Source organism: Siphateles boraxobius, unplaced genomic scaffold (assembly GCF_051911475.1).
Source record: "Siphateles boraxobius isolate OS27281-9 unplaced genomic scaffold, OSU_SipBor_1 33, whole genome shotgun sequence".
NCBI classification, from domain to species: Eukaryota; Metazoa; Chordata; class Actinopteri; order Cypriniformes; family Leuciscidae; genus Siphateles; species Siphateles boraxobius.
The window spans coordinates 5006350-5025790 of record NW_027508953.1 but is presented as its reverse complement, the minus strand read 5'-3'; the positions used below and the strand labels follow the sequence as shown (position 1 = coordinate 5025790).

The following is a 19441-nucleotide window of genomic DNA, read 5'->3' as shown; positions in this document are numbered from 1 at the left end:
ATCTAGCGACTTTTTAGACAAACCCCAGTAACCTCCAGATGTTGCCAGTACTGTTCTGCGAGTGCGAGGTCTTGCTTTCTCCCTGCCGTCACTCTCTCTAACTTCGTCTACCTTGTTCAGTAAATGGCTGTGACGAGCAGCAGCACATTCATGTGTTGAACGCGCGGCAGTTTTTTTTTTCATGGACTTGTCACTTATCTGCTTCTCTTTTGTTTTATATTTAGAGTTTCGTTTGACCATTTTATTTTCCTTTCTTTTCTTGTGCTTATTATTATTTCATTCACCCAGTTCCCGAACTCTCTCAATTCAGATAATTTTACACATATAAAAAAAAATTGTCATTTACTATATCATAGCTACATGTTCTATTGTCTGACAAAATTAATACAGGTCATGTGAACAGCTTTATAGGACATTTGGCTATATTATATTATATTAAAATACAGAATGTAACCATGAATTTAGTGTGAAAACACATTAGGCAGGCAGAACGCAAGTACAACGCGATGAAGTCATCTAGCGACATTGTTAGCTACTTTCCTTTGAAAATAGTTGGCAACACAGAGCAGGGACAACGAGCACTTTGGTCACTTGATTTCAAAAACAACACATTTCAGATCGCCTCTTATTTAACAAACGAACGAAATGAATACTCTACTAGAGTTAACTGGAGATGTTTTTATTTATTTGTATTGGTACATCCGTGCCAAGATGTTTCAAAAGTGGTGGGGACACAATCGACCCTGGCAAAAAGTGGTGGGGACATGTCCCACCTGTCCCACCCGCAAATTACGCCTATGCTCACACTGCCTTTCTGTTTAGCAGCTGCTAGTTGCCATTAAAGTTGTCATTCGGACGGTTTTGTGCCAAATTTCGATCCCTGCCAAATTATTACTCCCTTCCCTCCCCAGCATTGGTAGGTTTAGGATTAGTTGTGGGGGAGGGGTTAGGATTAGGGGTGGGTTAGCCTTGCGCATGAAGCATGTTATTCTTTGCACACAAAAGGTTATACAGCATTGGAAAAACATGACAGTGACAATCATTCTCTCCAGTGTGAATTCTCTTGTGACTTTTAGGCTTCCTTGTTGCGTGAAACTGAAACTTTCCACACTGAAAGCTGATGAAAGGCTTTTTCCCAGTGTGAATTCTCATGTGATGCTCAAGATTTCCTGGTCGCGTGAAAGTCTTTCTTCACTGAGAGCAGATGAAAAGCTTCTCTCAGTGTGAATTCTTATGTGACGTTTAAGATTTTCTTTCACTTTAAAACTCTTTTCGCATTGAGTAATGCAGGTGAAATATTGGTACGCAAAAGGTGTTTTGACAGGTGAAATGATTCTGATGGTCTTTCTAGGCGAAGCACCGACTGACGGCAGTGGAACAGGATGAGACCCAAGCGAAACTGTGAGGACGACATCTTAGGCCTGGAGGGCCGAGGTGACATCGTCGGCTCAAGTAAAGGCGGGGGCTTGGCTGAACGGGGAGAAACCGGATGGAGGAAGGACCAAAGCAGAACCGGAGGGAAGGAGGAACCCGGTGGAGCTGAAGGAGTGGAGGCTAAGGCACAGCCGGAGGTCTGGAAGTCCGTGGATCTGCTTCATAGAGCCGTGCTGGTGGTGAAGGAGCTGCAATGCGGAGCCAAAGAGCTTGCAGGAGCATAGAATCCAGGAAAAACAGGGTGGGAATGGTCCTGGGCGGGAGTGGGTCATCCAGAATCATAGCTAGCTTAAGCAGGTGGAGAGAGTTTGAGGGTGGATGAGAGAGTGGGTGTTTGCTCCTCTGTAAAATTGTTAAGCCAGCAAGTGATCCTCATCTGGCCCTGGGTTGAAATGTTCGAACGGCACTATGTCCGTGTTGGGCCTGGCGATATGCACTAACCTAGGGACGGATATGGCAACTGGCTCCATGACGAACTCTGGTTGGCTCTGACTCCGTGGTTGGAGGGGACTCAGGCTCCGGTTCTGTGGCGGCCCCGGGCGTCATCATCAGGTCTGTGGCAGAGGTTTTCTCTTGCTATCCGGGACTCTCCCGGATGGGACGACAAGCCCATCTGGAGTGGACAAGGGGATGGCTGCTTGAAAAGTGTTGAAAGTCCTGGGGAGTCGGAGTTGATTGTCGTCATCCTCTGCAACTTCCATGGTGAGGGAGGATCCAAAACCCATAAGGCAAACTCCACAAACTCTGCAAAGGGTCGATCTGTCCATGAATGTTGTCCATTCTGTTCAAGGGTATCATCATCCCAGTGTGCCTCATTGTAGAAATCCAGAAACAATGTATTCTTCCAGCGTGCTATCTATCTATCTAGAAACTTGTAAAAAATATCTATTATTTATTATTATTCCTGTGCATTAGAACTTATGCACATAATAGCTAGGCCTATAGCCTTTTTGTCCTCCTTCCCCTCCCCGTCTCTTCTAATTCCTCTTCAGATCTAGAGAAGATGAAATCATTGAGTGGTTCTTTAATGTAAGATGCTGACAGGTCATATTTTACAGAAGCTACTTCAGCTCTTAGCAGTGAGCAGAGCAGGAGCCCAAAGACTGCATTGGTTTGGAGTGCTGTTATTATATACAGGGATTTGGAATAAGAAAAGAAATGAAAAGATTTCCTCTTTCTTTGTTTTTCTCTCTCACACACACACACACACAATATTGTTCATTAACTATTGTGATCATACATTATTTTGATACAGATACAGTATAAGCCTGTGAATATAAGGCACCATTTAGCCATCATTGCATTTCCTATACAGGAAGACTTTTCTTGTGTGTGCAAATACTTCAAACCTTGGCAATATTGCATTAATTATAGTAAAGCTAATAAAGCTATTTTAATTGAATTGAGATAACAGTTGTTAAATTAATTTTGCCAAGAGCTGCACAGATTTACACTTATATATTAGGCTTTATGTAAACGTAATTGCTTTGGTAGAGAGTGATTTTCCGGAAATGAACGACAGCATCCGAGCAAAGCCGAGCTTAAATTGCCTCTAAAACGAAATCAGCCGAAGTCTTCCAGATAACGCCGATTTGTTAAAACAGAAGTGTCTTTCTTTGGCAGATTGGGGGCGATAAAGAAGGGTTGGGAAATAGGAGGACGAAAACCATCCTTTTAAACCATATTTTTTTTCACAAAGCGTACCAATCCTTTTGCCGATTTGGATTTCATATAGCCTACAAAGGTAATTACACCACTTCTTTATCATATTTAAGAACGATGCTTTCACATACGGCAACATAAATAATAGGGTCAAATTATGCCGTTTTGTCGTTTACTGCTTTATAACTTTATTATAAGATGCAGTGATGACAACAAATGATTTAGGGCGTTTCTATTGATACTATCAAACAAGAAACGGTTCGCATCGGGACATATTTTTTTCTTTCATTTTAATAGCCTCGTAATAATAGGCTAAATACAGAACTATGGCACGTAAAACCTTTTTGGCATAATTATTAGAATGTTGTAGCCTATTTATGCGCAGTTTTTAGGTTTATAGCGACATATTTATATTGCTCTTTTGTATCAAAATAAATTCTTATATAATTAAGCACCTTGGTTGTAGCGCCTGTCAGTTGAAGTGGCCGTATTGGTAACACGAGAAAATATTGATAGTTCATTGTCGATTGATCCAGCTTCCTCTTGAATGGGACATATACTGTCTACCCATGACATGCTGTCAAAGGCTAGTGGATACTGAAGCTATTGACTTTATTATCGCCACGCCGCTGAGCGTTACAATTTTTCGCGACGCACCAGTTCTTTTATATAATAGAACGGGCAGACGTTACGTTAGCCTATTTTAAACTCTGTTCATCATCTCGCTAAATAAGGCAATAGCCGTGATCGGCATGTTTCATCGTGCGTTCTCATTTCTGTGCATAACCTGCTTTGTTTAAGCTTAGGCTGTATGCATAAGAAAACGAAAATATTTCTGGTTAAATGGGGTCCTCAGAATCCTTTTGATGGGACAGGTCCAGCAGAAGACTGTGACACACCCATGTCGCATCAGCGGGCCCGTGTGGTTAATACGGAATGGGGGAAAAGGCGGCTGAAGCGCAACGTTCCCTCACGACTGAAAACCACGGATATAAGCTGTGTAGCCTAACCATTTCAAAGCGACACCGACTTTCGTCTTTATACAGAAGGAAATCCAGTATGAAAGATAACTATTGGTCGTTTAATATTAGTACAGTCACAAGCATCTGAACAATCTCACTGAGTCAGCGATTTAAAAGGCACGCGCTGAAACATGACCTGTCAGTCATAGCGTCTCCTCACTCCATTCAAGTTATATCGTACGCTATTAAGAACTAGAAATTGGCGTAAAGTGCACTTAAAAACCAAACAGATTTATTCTAAAAATGCGGTGTTCTGAAATCGATTGTTAATCAAGTGGAAGTGGAGCAGATGCAGTTCGTTTTCACGCTGAGGCGCTCAGTTCTGATTCAATAATACGAGGCCAAAGAGTAGGCCTACTTTGGACTAGAACAAAGAAGATTGTATTTTTCTTTTTCGCTCTCACAATTTTGAACCCTATTTTTCCACAATAAATATGATAGTGGAAAAAAAATGGTGTAGGAAAGTGAACACTTTTTATTAGCCTACTGAAAATAATTAGGCTACCATAGGCTCAACCTATTGGTTAAGAATGATTGTCTAGGGCTAGGCTATAAAAGGTAAACCTTAAATCTTAGGGAGAGATAGAGACCGATTTGGGCTTTTGGAAGAAGTGGCTCTGTCAGCTGCTTTCAGTCTGGACAAGTACAATATATACTCTGTCAGAAACTGGATGTCATGGCAATGTGGCCAGTGTCCATTACAAAGAGACAGCCAACCAATCTCCTCCCTTAGTTAGATCTACAATCTGTCTTAAAGAGACACTGACATGCTGCGAGTTTGACATAAAAGTAATAGTGGTCTCTTTTGATGTACAAGAGTGAATTCAGTTAGCATTAATGATTCATGCGTTTAGTTAGATAGTGCTATTAGACTACGACAAGAATCTCTTTAAAGCCTCTTTGGTCTTATCTTGTAGCATCACAAATTTATGAAATCCTTTTTTGAAAATAATTGAAAATTCGGTTTTCATTTTAAATGCATAGCTTGAGACACCATTCTAATTCAGTGAACAACATATTTATCAAATTAAGTGAAAATTGTATATTTTATATGCCATATTAGGTATCATTAATTGTTATTTCTTCCCATATCTTGCTGGAAATAAGTTTCGCTTGTTTATGTTGTTTCACAGTTGCATTTATTTACACAGATATCCAGCCAAAATGATCATCACGTGCGTGGCAGTCATTAGCACCCTCCTGTGCTCAGGTAATTATTGAAAACCTCTTTAGAACACATTTCTGAAGGAAGTATAAAAATAAATGTTGCTACAACAAATACCAGGCTTAGCTTTTAATTTACAATGGCTTTATTTCACAAGGGCAACATTTGCAGCGTAATTTATCATAAGATGCTGGACTGAAAGTGCACAGTTGGCGGTTTGACATGGCAGCATTCCTAATAGTCCTTTCATATTGTTCGTGCTGCAGAGAAGGGAAACTCTTTTCTCAGATAGGTGTATTTTTATCGTCAGCAAAAAAGCATATCATTTTAGAGCCTGTATATTCAGGCCAGTGGTTTTTTGTTTTGTCTTGAGTTAGGAGTGAATTGCTTTAAATGTAGTTTGTCAGTCAGGGTTTTAAGATTTTGCTAATATTTAAGTTATACATACACATAAAGAGAGAGACACGACTTTGTCTCCTTGTTACTCTCCTTCATAACTGCTGATTTCCAAGTCCAAATTGATTTAGTTGTTGAGAGCATAAGGTCAAATTCATTACTATTTTGCAGCAGTTATACTGTAGATAAGCTAAATTTGATCTAATAGAAATTTGATCTGTCACCTGAGCAAAGATATACTCTCATATTGCCAGTGGCATTCTGAACAGTTTAGATCATTTAATAGGATGTACTGTTTTCTTTTAATTCTATGAGCAGTTCGAAATGAGCAATTATTAAACACCTGCATTAACTAAAATGAAACCAAAATGGTATCAATGAGTGAAAAAGATGGTAAAATGGTACTTTTTCCTGAATGAATCCAAGAGGATTTGAGTTTATTGTAGCATAAATTAAGACAACACTTAGATATTTGGAATAGAAATGGCTTGTCTGCCTTGACTATACTTGTATTTACCTATTTTCTTTCTCTTTTTTTCAGCTTGGTCATCAACCATTAAAGGTAATGATTCTGAGATTATTATAGGCTACAAAGCAACTTTCTAAGGGCCGATCCTCTATCTCCTATATATAAATTTGGTTTTTAGTATATGTTTCTCAATTTTCTTTTAGTTAAGTGTATTATGTTGTCTGACTTTAAGTCTTTCTTGTCACTATGCAGCTAAAGATGAACACCGCACTGCTTTCTTTGGAGAGGATGTTCATATTCCCGTGTCGGCTTTAGACACATCAGAGGTGTTGTTCAAGCCGAGGGTAGAGCCGGTGTTAGAGCGGGTTCTCCTGCGGAACGGGACAATTCTGGATCAAAGAGCCAAACTGAACGTCCGCATCAGCCATCTGATCCTGGAGGATGTGGGAGAGGAGGATGAGGGCACGTACGTGGTGAAGAATTCTGCAGCCCCAGCTGATGTCAGACGAATCATTCTCGTTGTTAGAGGTAAAAGTTATAGTACCACTAAATAAGTTCTTCCTCTGTTGGTTATTTGATAGATGACAGAAAAGGATTTAATAAGCAAAATGCTTTTTTAAATGATGAAAAGCTATGGTCACTACATGTATAAACAGTAATTGCTGCGTGTTACTTTTTTCAGGATTCTTTGATGAATAGAAAGTCCAAAAGACCAGCATTTGTTTGAAATAGAAAACCTTTGTAATATTATAACATATCTTTACCATCACCTTTGATAAATGTAATGAAAAGATAACTGACCCCAAATCTTAGAATTGTACCGTATCATGATTTCCTAATTAGAATGATTTCTGAAGGATCATGTGACACTGAAGACTGGAGTAATGATGCTGAAAATTCAGCTTTGATCACACAAATAAATTACATTTTCTATAAAGAAAATGTAATTTATTTGTGTGATCAAAGCTGAATTTTCAGCATCTTTACTCCAGTCTTATCTATAAGACTGTATATATCTATATATACTTACTTTTTTTTTTTTAAATTACATTGTGTAGTCAAAAAGACTGTCCTCATAGGTGTGTTGATGTATTTCAGTTCTGTTGTTCTTCTAGACTGTGCACTAGAGACTGTGGTGAAATATGGAGACACGTATCATATCCCGATCAACCCTGCGATTGGTCCATACACCCTTGAGTTCAGGCCTGGAGCTCTGACTCCAGTTAACCAGACCACAGAGGAACCACCTGTGATTCTCCTCAACCAGACCAGCTCGCACACGGAACAGTACGAGAAACGCCTCAACGTGGACGAGAAGAGGATCAACCTCCAGCTGGTTACAGGGGCCGATGAGGGCAGCTACACCATCGTGGACAGGGATGAAAAAGTCAGACTGAGGGCCTGCCTCAACGTGAAAGGTGCAAAATTAATGTTTGTGTGAGCATTATATGAGGAGACAGTTTCAGCGCTTGATAAAAGACAAAGCCTTACATGTGTCAAAGCCTTAAAAAGGTGTAAAAATACAAAGAGGGAAGTATAAGAGGAATTTAAGGAAAGAGAGAATAAAGGAGCAAAAAATAGGACATGTCAGCACAAAAGACTCAGACTTTAGACTATCAGTATTCATTTTGGTCCACATTGCAGCTTATTCTTAAAACAGTTTTTGGCAGGATAAATCCAAAATCAAATCTAAAAACAAAGCTGAATATACAGAAAGGCCATACTAGCACAAAGATGGTGATGTTAGTTTTGACATGCTATTTTTGCTCTAATCTAAATATCACTTGAGTCTTACAAATGAAAGTAAAACAACGGTCATAGAAGGAATAACATATTTTGTCACTTTTGCGACAATTATTATTATTTTAACATAGATAATGGTTGTTCTTTGGCACGAGGTGATAAAGGACATCAATGTTAAAAAAAAGTTATTAAATATTTAGTAAAAAACATTTATTTACTTATACTTTTATTTATTTACTTTAATTACATTTATTATTGCCAATAATATTTTTATTATTATTATTATTAATCAGATAATTCTGATTATATTCTGAGCTGTTTTCAGGTACATAGAAATTTTGTGCATTAATATTGAATTCAAGATTCAATATCTGTATGTCCAGTAAAAATTTTGAGTCTGAGCTATCATTGTTTTTTTCCATTTCACAGATCATCAGATCTTTGAGCACTTGAATTATGGTGAAACCTTAAAGATCAGGCTTCACGTGGACCACGCCAAAGTCAAAATGGTCTATATCCCAGACTCTGACCACAAAGAACGACTCATCATGGACCAGGGAGAGCTGATGTCGTCTGTTGAGTCTGTTTTTGATGGTCGAGCGTCCGTGGAAGGATCCGTATTCTACTTGAAGAAGGTCAAAGTCAGTGACATGGGTGTCTTTCGAGTGATGGACTTCTCAGGCTTCCGTATAGCTGACGTCTACCTTAACGTGGAGCGTGAGTAGAGAAGTTGAGAACGTACTGTTAATTGTGTTTGGATCGGATTTTAATAACTAACAAATTGAGGTCTATTTCCTGTACCCATGATCCTCTCCTCTCCAATAACAGCCTATAAGCTGCCACAACTCTATTTGGCGATCATCTCCTTGCTGTCTCTGCTGGCGTTCCTGCTGTTGGTGTGTCTGCTGTCCTGTCTGATCAACGTTCACCGCCGGGCAGATAGAGCACGTAAGCTCTCCCTAATCGCTCAGCAGGCGGGCAAGGGCGACGGTGATGCTTTCAGACAGGTAAAACCAATCAACTTTAAACACCCCAGATGTAAAATAAAATTGACTTACTTTAAACACAATTCAATAAAAACACATATATGTTGGATGCTGCTCCTCTACATTTGGACAGTATATTAAAGGTTGCAAAACACTCTGTTCAATAGCTTGAGGGCGTTCATTTTTTAAAAAAAATAAAAAAATAAAAAATGAATACCTTTATTCAGCAAGTATGCATTAAATATATCAAAAGTGAAAGTAAAGACATTGTTACAAAAATCTAATTCAGATAAATGCTTCAAGTTCTTTTTATTCATCAGAGAATCCTGAAAAAATGTATCCATTTCCACGGAAATATTAAGAAGCACAACCGTTTTCAGCATTGATATTAACGAGTAGAAATATATTGTATATTGAGAAACAAATCAGCATATTAGAATTATAATGGGGGACTAAAGACTGGAGTAACGGCTACTAAAAATTCTGCTTTGCCATCACAGAAATAAAATACTTTCCAAATATATATTAAAATAGAAAGCAATTTATAACGAGGTTAGATGTTGTGGGAAGAAGGAGGCGGGAACTGGCAAACATTTAAAGACTTTAATAAATAAACAAATACAAAAACGTCGCCAGTCCCTCACGGTCGACTGCCGCCACACATAATAAAACAAAACAGCAAATAAAATAGTCTAGGCCTGGGGCCTGTACCATAATGGTAGTTGAACAAACTCCGGGTTACGGGATTAGTTTTGAGTTGACAAAACCAAACCAGTCCAACCAGGCTTTGTTAGTACCATGATGCTGATTATCAACTTTCTCTGTCAACTCAGGCTTTGATCCTGAGTTTAGGAGTTCAGGTGTGACATCAGTAGCGAACAGCCAATCACATGCTGAGAAAGAGTGAAACTGAGATTCATTTCTCGGAAGAGAAGCAGCGCGATTCACTTCTCTCTTCTGCAGAATATTTCGAGATGAAAAAAAATATTAAGAATTTAAACAAATTTACACAGTAAGAAGAAAATAGCTGTCTATGAAAGAGGACAACTAAAAGAAAAAGTCTTGCTATATAAGTGCTAGTAAAAGTTGTGAAGTTAGTTTATACAGTTGATAAAGGTATTGAGAGAATTGAACTTTTAAGGTCACATGTAGTCATTTTATAGCTTAATCTATTGATTCTAAAGCATATTTATATTACCTTTACATATTTATTCCTTTAAACTGTGCGTAAAAATAATTGATAAACTAAAATTGTACGTGTGATCGATTAATAATTACATAAGTAACATCTAAATCATACAAAACTTTCATTCTAAATAAGTGTTACTAAAAGCCAGACGATTTTGTCTTTAAAAATCATTTGCTATGTAGTGACTTTTAATTTGGAGTAGAAACAGGAGGAGTGACTTTATCCTTTGCTCACAGCTGATTGGTCCAATTTCGGTTTGAGATCTCTTACCTGGAACATAACATTGCCCCGGACCAGGTTAGCCGTGGAGCGTAAGTTACTATGGCGATGAACACTGTTAAAAGCCAAACCACTTTCATGGTGCCTAAAACCCAGGGTTGGCACACACTAAACTGAAACATAGCTGGCTAGCCACCTAAACCTCTCGTCCTCCACTGTCATTGCTCCTCCTATTATGCTTCCGCTCCTCCGTGAGAGATACGTGACCGCTGCGTCATCATCAATCACCTCGTCCTGCTCGCCACACAGTTATTTTAATATTTCACAATATTACTGTTTTTACTGTATCAAGTAAATGCAGCCTTGGTCAGCATAAGTGACGACTTTCAAAAACATTAAAAAGTCTTACCGACCCCAACCTTTTTTTTAAATGTTACTGTAGTTTGGATTATACAATATATAATGATGATTAAATCAGTTTCAGCAAATGTGATTGAACAAAAATACGTGTCTGTGTTTATGTAAGTCTCTTCTCTTGTCTTTGTTCATTTTTTCAGTTCATTCTGATTGAATTATTTATGATTTTTATATGATTATTTTTAATCATTTTGACTAATACTGAGTAATTTGTAGTTAGCTTTTTACCGCATGAGACAAAACCTCCTGTAGCATGTTGTTGTAGCTTTAAGAAAACATCTCCTTTAGTTTCAAGCCAATAGAAGCCTTGCAAATTCATCCCTTTTCCAACAACAAGGCAATCCAATCTTGCCAGTCTTATCTATTATCACCCATCAGTCAATACAAATATAATCTGGCTGTTTTTCTGTGGAGTGTAAAGTGAGATTGAATGTGTGTATTTCTCCCAAACACATTTATTTGCAAGAGGTTTTGTGGTGGTTAGCTTAACACTCCATTTCTCCCCCCTAAAGGATCATCTGACGGAGTCCCTGCTGGGTGAGAGAGCTTTGCGTTCCGGTGTCGTATTTTCTTATATTGCTAAGTTGATGAATCTGTATTGGTGTTGTGGTAGCGCAATATGAGTCCCAAAAGCCTTTCTGTCACTCGTAGTGACTGTGTACCTGTCCATTATTCCCTTCTTTTTCCTCTCAGATCTCCTGAGATGAGTAACTTCAGGTGTATTGCACTGATCCTAATTTGAACTCTTAATATAAATAGGTATAAAGGTACATACACCTGTGTGTTAAAGCTTCTGCCGTGCTTAAACACACATGCACATATGCAATATATATGGAGAGGTAAATATGAATCTATGTGTATGTGTGTATATGTGTGCTGACTTCTGTTTATATGCTGCTGTGTGAGTGTGTACTTATGGTTGGCAGTGATTAATGGAGTCACTTAAAATTTTAATGATGTCCTGTTCATATTGAATTACTGGGGACATTGTTGCAGATTTTGTAATTGTTAACCATTTTTCCTCTCACGTTTCATGTTTTTAGCTTTGCAAATTAGATACAGAACAGAAATAAGGCTATGCTCAGAATAGAATACTATCATACTGCATACTACAAAGTATATACTTTTTACATTTTATTTTACATTTAAACTCCATATTTATGTGACGCGTAAAAACAATGTAGCATACTACTGGTCACTACTGACCTCATGAAATAGCGATAAATAAAAACGTTTACTTTGCATTTTTAGTCACATTTTGTTTAAAGTCCTCCTGTAGTCACTACTTTTATCTCTTAAGGCCCTTGCACACTGAGTTCGAAATTCGCGTATGAAATTTTCACACGTAAAAAATAAATAAATACGACCTCACTTTATGTCAATCACGTTTGCACACTGCCTCCGAAACTTTCGTCCGTCATAAAAAAAAAATCGGATCAGGTTTTTTTTTAGCAAGCAGTTTGAATCTTTGAATGGTGTTTTGACAATTCAGAGCCCCCGAATCACTAATACGAAAAACGCATATGAAAATTTCGGACTCAGTGTGCAAGGGCCTTTAAAACTCATCTGTGATCACCAAAATGACATATGTAAACGTTTTTACCTGTGAAAAAAATGTCTTCATGCCTTAAAATAGCTTGAATGTAACTCTACACCCAATGATGTTGACTTGGTTTGTCTTACTGCAAATTAAAAACACCACATAGACAAGCGTATAAACAACATTAAAAACTTGATTTTCACCACAGGGGGACTTTAAAAATGTTTGCTAGACCAATCAAATATTGAGCTAAGGAAATGAAAATTTGCCTACTTCACACTAGACTTGCCACAATGACGTAATTTTCATTTTCACAAGCGCGCTTAAATCCGTCGTTTATCCGCGGTTATACTCCTGGTTGGATTCTAGGTGGGAAAATGTGGGAAAATATTTGTTGCGCGACAACTCTCAATTACAAGCTTGATTTCAAACTTGCATTTTATTTGTTTATTTTAAACTGAAAGTTGAATCAGGTTAAATTGCGTGTTGTTCACCAAACCTCATCCGTTTCACGTGTTCAGTCATTCCCATAATGGTCTTGACTTCTAAATGCAACTACTTTGCAAACGATTCCTTTGTGGTGTTCGGTTTACTGCATTAATATTTTAGACACTTAATTAAGACGTATGTTGTGTAACCAGATAAGCCAGATTTTGTTCTACCCTTTGAACAACAGTTCCTGTCAAGGTAATGTATGCTGTGTTGCCTGTGTAATTTTGATATGTCTGTAAAAAAACATTTGGCTGTCAATGCGTTCATTTAATTTGCCATTGGTTGCAAACTCTTCATTAGGTGACTATTCTTTTCGTTAGGCTGTTGCTATTGAAACCGTTTCATTCATAACATTTCCCTCTTTTACTTGATATCAAATTTCACACTGCTATTGGCCCTTACCATGGCAAGCATTCTGCACACAATATACAAAATACTGCATACTGCAGAAAGAGTAATAGTATGCTAGTATGCTATTCTGAATATAGTTAGTAGACTCCAGCAATTAATCATTTGCCAGCCTCGTGAAATTCATGTTGTCTATGTGTTTGTCTGTGACATCATTGTGTTCACCCTCAAATTATGGGTTATTGTGCCTCAGGGTTTTTACAATATGCTCATACTGTATATATTTTGTGACACTGTAAAGGGCCAAATACAGGAGAGTTGTTGTGCTTTAAACAAGTATGTGTTTGAAATTATTCAGATATATTTGCCCTTTGCTTCATCCAGTTTTCACAATGTTACAGTATACAGTATATTCTATTTCCAACAACCCTAATGTGTGTGCAGAATATTTATTCTGGATCTGCTGATTTCTCAGGCTGTTTTCACACTTGGTGTGATTTGGTTGGTCTGAACCTGAATTTATTTCCACCCCCCCACCCCTGCCTTCACACAGCATTGCATTATTTTGCTCCAAACTGTGATCCGTTTGCATCACCAGCTCAATGTGATCACAGACAGCAGCTGTGTGCCACTCTAGCTAGATAACAGCTCAGGAGAAGGAGCCAAAATGGAAAGCAAAATTCAATATTTATTGTTGTATTCATATTTTAGTCCCTTTGATTTTCACTAGCAGATTTTAACGTCACTTGCGCCTGTCATGGCAAGAGAAGCAAAGAATGCAAGATACTTGCCAGAGGCAATTCCTACAGGCAAACAGGAATGACTGATTCATTATAAGATGCAGGTAAATTGGGCCACTTTTTGGACTGTCAGAAAGTGACAATTCACTTCACTATATCAATAGCAGTTCACTTCTGCAAAAATGTCTAACATACTCCACATAAATCGTCCATCATACTCCCATTTTCAAGTAGAAAGAACAAGTTCAAAACTAGCTTTCACACCCAACAAACCAAACCTTTAATGGACTCTGGTTCGAACCACAAGCTCTAGTGTGAAAAAGCCCTTGCTATGATTTTGATATGATTGTGGGATCACCAACAGCACAGTATGATTATTTTTGACATGTGTATATATGTTTTTCAGGTGGTTCATGAAGTTTATACTAGATTCACAGAGGAGTCCATTGGGCAGTCCACATGGGAGAACAACACTGAGAGCACAGAAGTTGAGATCAAAGTAGGGTATTTTTTTATTTTTTTTAAAGTTTGTTTTTTCGCCAACATGATCTTAAAGGGATAGTTCACCTAAAAATGTTAATTCTGTCATCATTTGCTCACCCTCATCAAGATTATTATTGTTAACTAAAATTAATCTTAATTAATTAATCTTAAACTATAAAAAAGATTTTTTTTAAATTTGTAAAGTAAAATATAAATATTAGAAGAACTTAAACTAAATGAAAATTAGAAATGTTGCCTTGCCATTACTACTAATTTCTCAATTACTATCTGGAAATGAATAAAAACTAAAATTGAAATAAAAACAAATGAAGTCGGAATAGTAATATTTAAGAAGAAAAAAATCTAATAAAAATTACAAAAGCACATAACAAAATTACTTTTAGTTAACTAAAAGTAAAACTGAAATTATCAAAATAAAATATAGTTCAGAACATTAATAAAACTATAATAGTATAAAAATATTACTAAAATAATGACAATGTTTCCATGGACCAGAGTATTTGAAATATTTAAAGAATTGTTATGCAGCTTGTACAACTGCTCATAGTTTAGACCAAAAAATTGTATTAAATTCAATTAAATTAAATTAACATCAACATAAAAATAAAAAAATGACAGAGTTTTCATTTTTGAAGAACTTTTTCTTGTTTTTTTTTCTATGACTATTTGACTAGTTCAGACATTCATCTCACAGTTCTGCGGTTCTCTTTTAACTTCACTCTTAGGGTCTTGAGGTATCAAAACCAGGTCAGTACCAGGCCCTCCAATCTGACAAAAACTTCTTGGATATGAACGACTCAGGCGTGGAGTTCACCTCGTCTGCGCTTCCTCTGGACAGTGACACAGACGTCCCCGACAATCTCACCTCTCACAAGCTCCTCCTTGAGCCTGGCACTCTCGCTGGCGTCCCCCTGACCATTTTTGAGGGCGACCATAGCGCCACTCGCACCCCCGATTCCATTCTGAGCGCCAGCCCTGTCGTCCCGCCCAAATCTGGGGCTCAGATAGATGGCGACCTGATCGGCGCAACCACGCCTGGGGAAATGGTGAATGAGTTGGATGCGCATTCTGAGAAAGCCACTACGTTGGATCCAACTAATGGAACCACAACCTGAGCACTGTAAATTAAGTTACACAAACCAACATCTATTACACCAGTGCGGCCACTTTCCATTCGCAACATCTCAACATCTCATACTTCTAAAATTACATCTCGCTTGTTGAAGAAGCAAAAAGAGAAGAAGAATCCAAGAGAAGACCGCACTCACAAAAAAAAATATTAAAAAAGAAACTTTGAAGAACAGAAACGGTCCTGCACTATGCATGCATTTGAATTACTGAGGAGTTCTTGACTAGTTTAAAGCCAAGTGCTAGATTAGTGTGGCCATGTAGTGCATGTGAAGAAGAAAAAAAACACATCACTTGTGAGTCTTGACGATACTTTTCTTTAACTTTATTTAGCCATGCCACTATCTAGAACTTTTACGAGAGTGTCAAACTTCTTGAAACTCCATGGACACTTCAAGCAACACCTGAAGTGGATTGTAAATGGGTATCTTACTCGCACATTTTTCAAGCAGGTCATCTACAAAATGCCAAAAGAATATTTTTTGAGTCACTTATAAAGTTCATTTCAAGACCAACCGGAATGCATCTCACCGGCAAACACACTTTCCCAGCGCTTCTCCTGGTGTGAATGCTCCCTTTTTGACCGTCTGCGTTCACCTCCGGCTTTGAAGTGCTGTGCTGATAATCCCTGCCAACGGTAAACCAAACACCTTGATGAATCAGGTCCGCATGGATGACAGGTATCTGATACGGGGGCTTAACACTGTAAATAGGATCAGCTGTGGTTCAGAGGAACTCCGCTGAAGAAACGGCTCGTCTCAGCAGTTTCAGATGCTGACTCCGCTGGGCTTTCTCCACAGCCTGGGCCTTTCCCGTGATCTCTTTTTCCCACTCATTTGAATATATTTTAGCTGCTTTGAGCTTTGTAAGACTTGCAGAAATTTGCTTGAGAATCACATACATTTGACATCTATTCATGAAGAATGATTCGCAATAAGAAGCAATGAACTTGCTTGAACTTGAAAGTGTGGGGGGAACTGAGTACAGGAAAATGTATATTCATAACATCTAATATGGTTTTATAATGTAGGTTTGTGTTTAAAGCATTTCTGTCAGTACACTTGAATCGGCATAGAACACATCTAGCTGTAACATAAACATTACTATTTTGCTTAAAGTCCCTTAGGAGTGACTTTGTGATTTGTAACTTGCAGACCTTTCTCGTGCTCAAACAGCAACATGCTAAAAAAGCTAAAAAAAAACAAAAAAAGTAAAAAAGACTAATAGGTCCTCTTCAAACACAATTATCACATACTTCAGATTTAATAATTGCAAATACCTTATTTGCAAAGCTATCTGAACCTTCTTCATACCATACACTCTTATCTTTATTGGTTTTAATGGTTCCATGTAGAACTGTTTACTGAAAGGTTCTTGGGAAACCCAAATTGGTGGTCATTGCTGCGAAAACCCCCTTTTGAAAACTTTAAAGGTTTATATTCTTCATTATTCTTCTCACAGCACTTGATTTTTAGGTTAACACTACTTGATTCTACTGGATCAATGTGTTTATACAGGTAAATGATAATGCAATATTAAAATGAGCTGTAGCTGGTGGGTGGAGTCTTGCATCATGGGGCGGGGCTTAGTCTGTTGGTTGCTAGTGCTACCTCATGGTTTGATGTCTGAATGACACAGAGGGAAACTGGCAACAACAACAAAAACACAGGGTGTCGAAAAAGCACAATTAAGGCTAAATCCTTGCAAAGATGTGAATTAAATTTGAACTAATGTAAATACAGTGGTTTGCAAAAAAAAATATGGAAAAAACATGGTTAAATTACAAATGAAAGGGATCCCTTTTTGCTTCGATTTAGTAACTGCATTCAGAACAGGTATAGATTGTAATTTTAACGCATTGTATGAAAGGTGAAAAAAAAAAGTTTTATATATTGCATTGATACTTATTAGATATATTTCATGATCAAGCCCTAGATTTTTGACTAGCAAGCCTTCTTTTAAATCGCCTTCGCTTCAGAAATTGTATTGTTACAGTTTGTTCTTATGTCACAGGACTGAATGTGCAGTTATTAGGCCTTATGATGCAATATTAGTGTGAAAGCATTGGGCCTCATTTATCAAACATGAGCAGAGCAGATTTATTTGTAAATTGTCCATAAAACCAATTTTGCAGTAATGTTTATACTCAATTCAGTGGAACATTTTATGTAAGAATGTATTTATTCTTGATTTACACACATATGTTCCGCTCATGTTTCCTGAATGAGAACGCACGCACGCACACACACACACACACACACACACACACACACACACACACACACACTTCTGTACATAGATATATTGCATGTCAATGATCAATACTCTTTCAATCCAATGATTGCTGGATGCTCATGCATTTCCCTTAAAATAAGACTTTTCAAGGTCAAAAAACAGGAAACCTTTATCACTTTCATGCTTTACTGAATTAGAAACAAAATGCTTTGACTGCTTTTTATCTTTGCACTTGAGAATGATTTTTATAATGCAAAACTCAAGATATATTTCACTGAGACTATATTATTATTGCTATTTATTAATTATAGTCTCTTCATATATGCGCTGATGTCATAGATATAGTCTATATACACAATTAAAAGCATCACAGAAGCATGCTAAACTAGAGGTTGCCTGCTAGAAAGAAGATTTCATTGCATTACTTTGCCTCTGATGAGAAGTATTCTTAATGTCAATGTTATTTTAGTAGCTAATATGAAATTGTTTTCAATGTTTGCAAATAATGGATGTCAAATGTAGGATTATGCAATACAGTCATGAAGAGAAAACAGTTTTTGAGTGGTGCACTCATTTCCAATCCTCAGGCATAACTGAGCACAATAGAATCAAAACCCGTTCGCTGGTTTCTTATAAGTCCGAAATCATTTTTCTGATAAACTAGCATTTAGTCAGAATAAGCAGGTGTATAAACAGTTGATTATACTTGAACAATTGCATTCACCTCTCGAAGTTCAGTGCGAGTCAGATTTACAAAGGTCGTTGCTTTTAAATATGTTGAAATTAGCTTTTGCGTTTGGTGAATTGAACTTTGACCCCGAGTAGTTTGAGCTGGATAAATCAAATTAAGAGTTTGCACTTATCGCAGTGAAAAGTGACTGGTAAAAAGACTTGTCAATATTTTTGGGTAAAGGAACCATAGCAATACAAGTCCATCCTGTAAGTGTGCTCAGGTTTGATCAGCGGTTTACACAGATGCTGGCATCACATTATCAAACGAGCTCAGGAGTGTGTGCTTTCTTCATCGACTTATGCTGATTTCATTGGTAAATTGATCTTTTGTCAGCTTACATGCAAGAGTTCTCAGGACAGGAGATGGGTTTCTCAAAGTGCTTTATTCATCTGCAGCTGTCTTGGAAAAGTTGTGATTGTGATCATTATAGCAATTTTCCTCTTTCGGATGAGCATTGAAACTCACACGGATGTATTTGCTTTAAGCCAGATAAAAGGCAAATAACTGACTTCCATAGAACCATGAATATTAACAATACTTCACAGTCATGTACAAAGTATGGTGCAGAAAATTTTTTTTGGCTGCTTTGTTAATTTAGTATTACATGTGGCTTCATAGTTTGACTTCAAGCACAACTTTAGTTCAACCTTTTTTTCCCCTTGTGAATGAAAGATGAAAATAAAATAAAAACTCATGGTTGATGTTCTTGTCTGTTTGTTTTTTCTATAATGCATAATCACCACTATTTAGACATTAAATGAACACTATAAACTGTATGAATCCTTAAGCATTAATATACAGAGGCATGCAGTTATTCAGTAATTCCCATAGGTAATAATTCGAAATTAATAATAAATAGAAATAGCCTATGAAATAAATAAAATTAATATTTTTTAAGTATTTATATAAATATAATTAATATATTTAAATACAAATATAATTCGTAAATAATTGTAAATTATTTTGTAAATTGTAAAAAAAGCGCGTATCCATCAAAGTGTGTCGTTATATCATAAAAT

General features: G+C 37.2%; 1 protein-coding gene across 1 annotated transcript; it reads left to right on the top strand.

Moving 5' to 3' along the window:
• The first annotated feature begins 2971 nt into the window (after positions 1-2971).
• Positions 2972-19123, top strand: LOC143701563 (uncharacterized). The gene is made up of 9 exons (XM_077194938.1): positions 2972-3178; positions 5270-5328; positions 6221-6241; positions 6401-6676; positions 7264-7566; positions 8321-8608; positions 8720-8898; positions 14229-14321; positions 15052-19123. The coding sequence occupies exons 2-9, from the start codon at positions 5283-5285 to the stop codon at positions 15439-15441; spliced, it is 1596 nt and encodes a 531-aa protein (XP_077051053.1). The 5' UTR covers positions 2972-3178; positions 5270-5282; the 3' UTR covers positions 15442-19123.
• The last annotated feature ends 318 nt before the right edge of the window (positions 19124-19441 follow it).

Excerpts from the sequence above, each read along its gene's own strand:
- LOC143701563 (XM_077194938.1), top strand. The coding sequence starts at position 5,283 with ATGATCATCACGTGCGTGGCAGTCATTAGCACCCTCCTGTGCTCAG. Across the intron at positions 5,329-6,220 it reads TAGCACCCTCCTGTGCTCAG|CTTGGTCATCAACCATTAAA; the intron begins GTAATTATTGAA and ends TCTTTTTTTCAG. Across the intron at positions 14,322-15,051 it reads GCACAGAAGTTGAGATCAAA|GGTCTTGAGGTATCAAAACC; the intron begins GTAGGGTATTTT and ends CTTCACTCTTAG.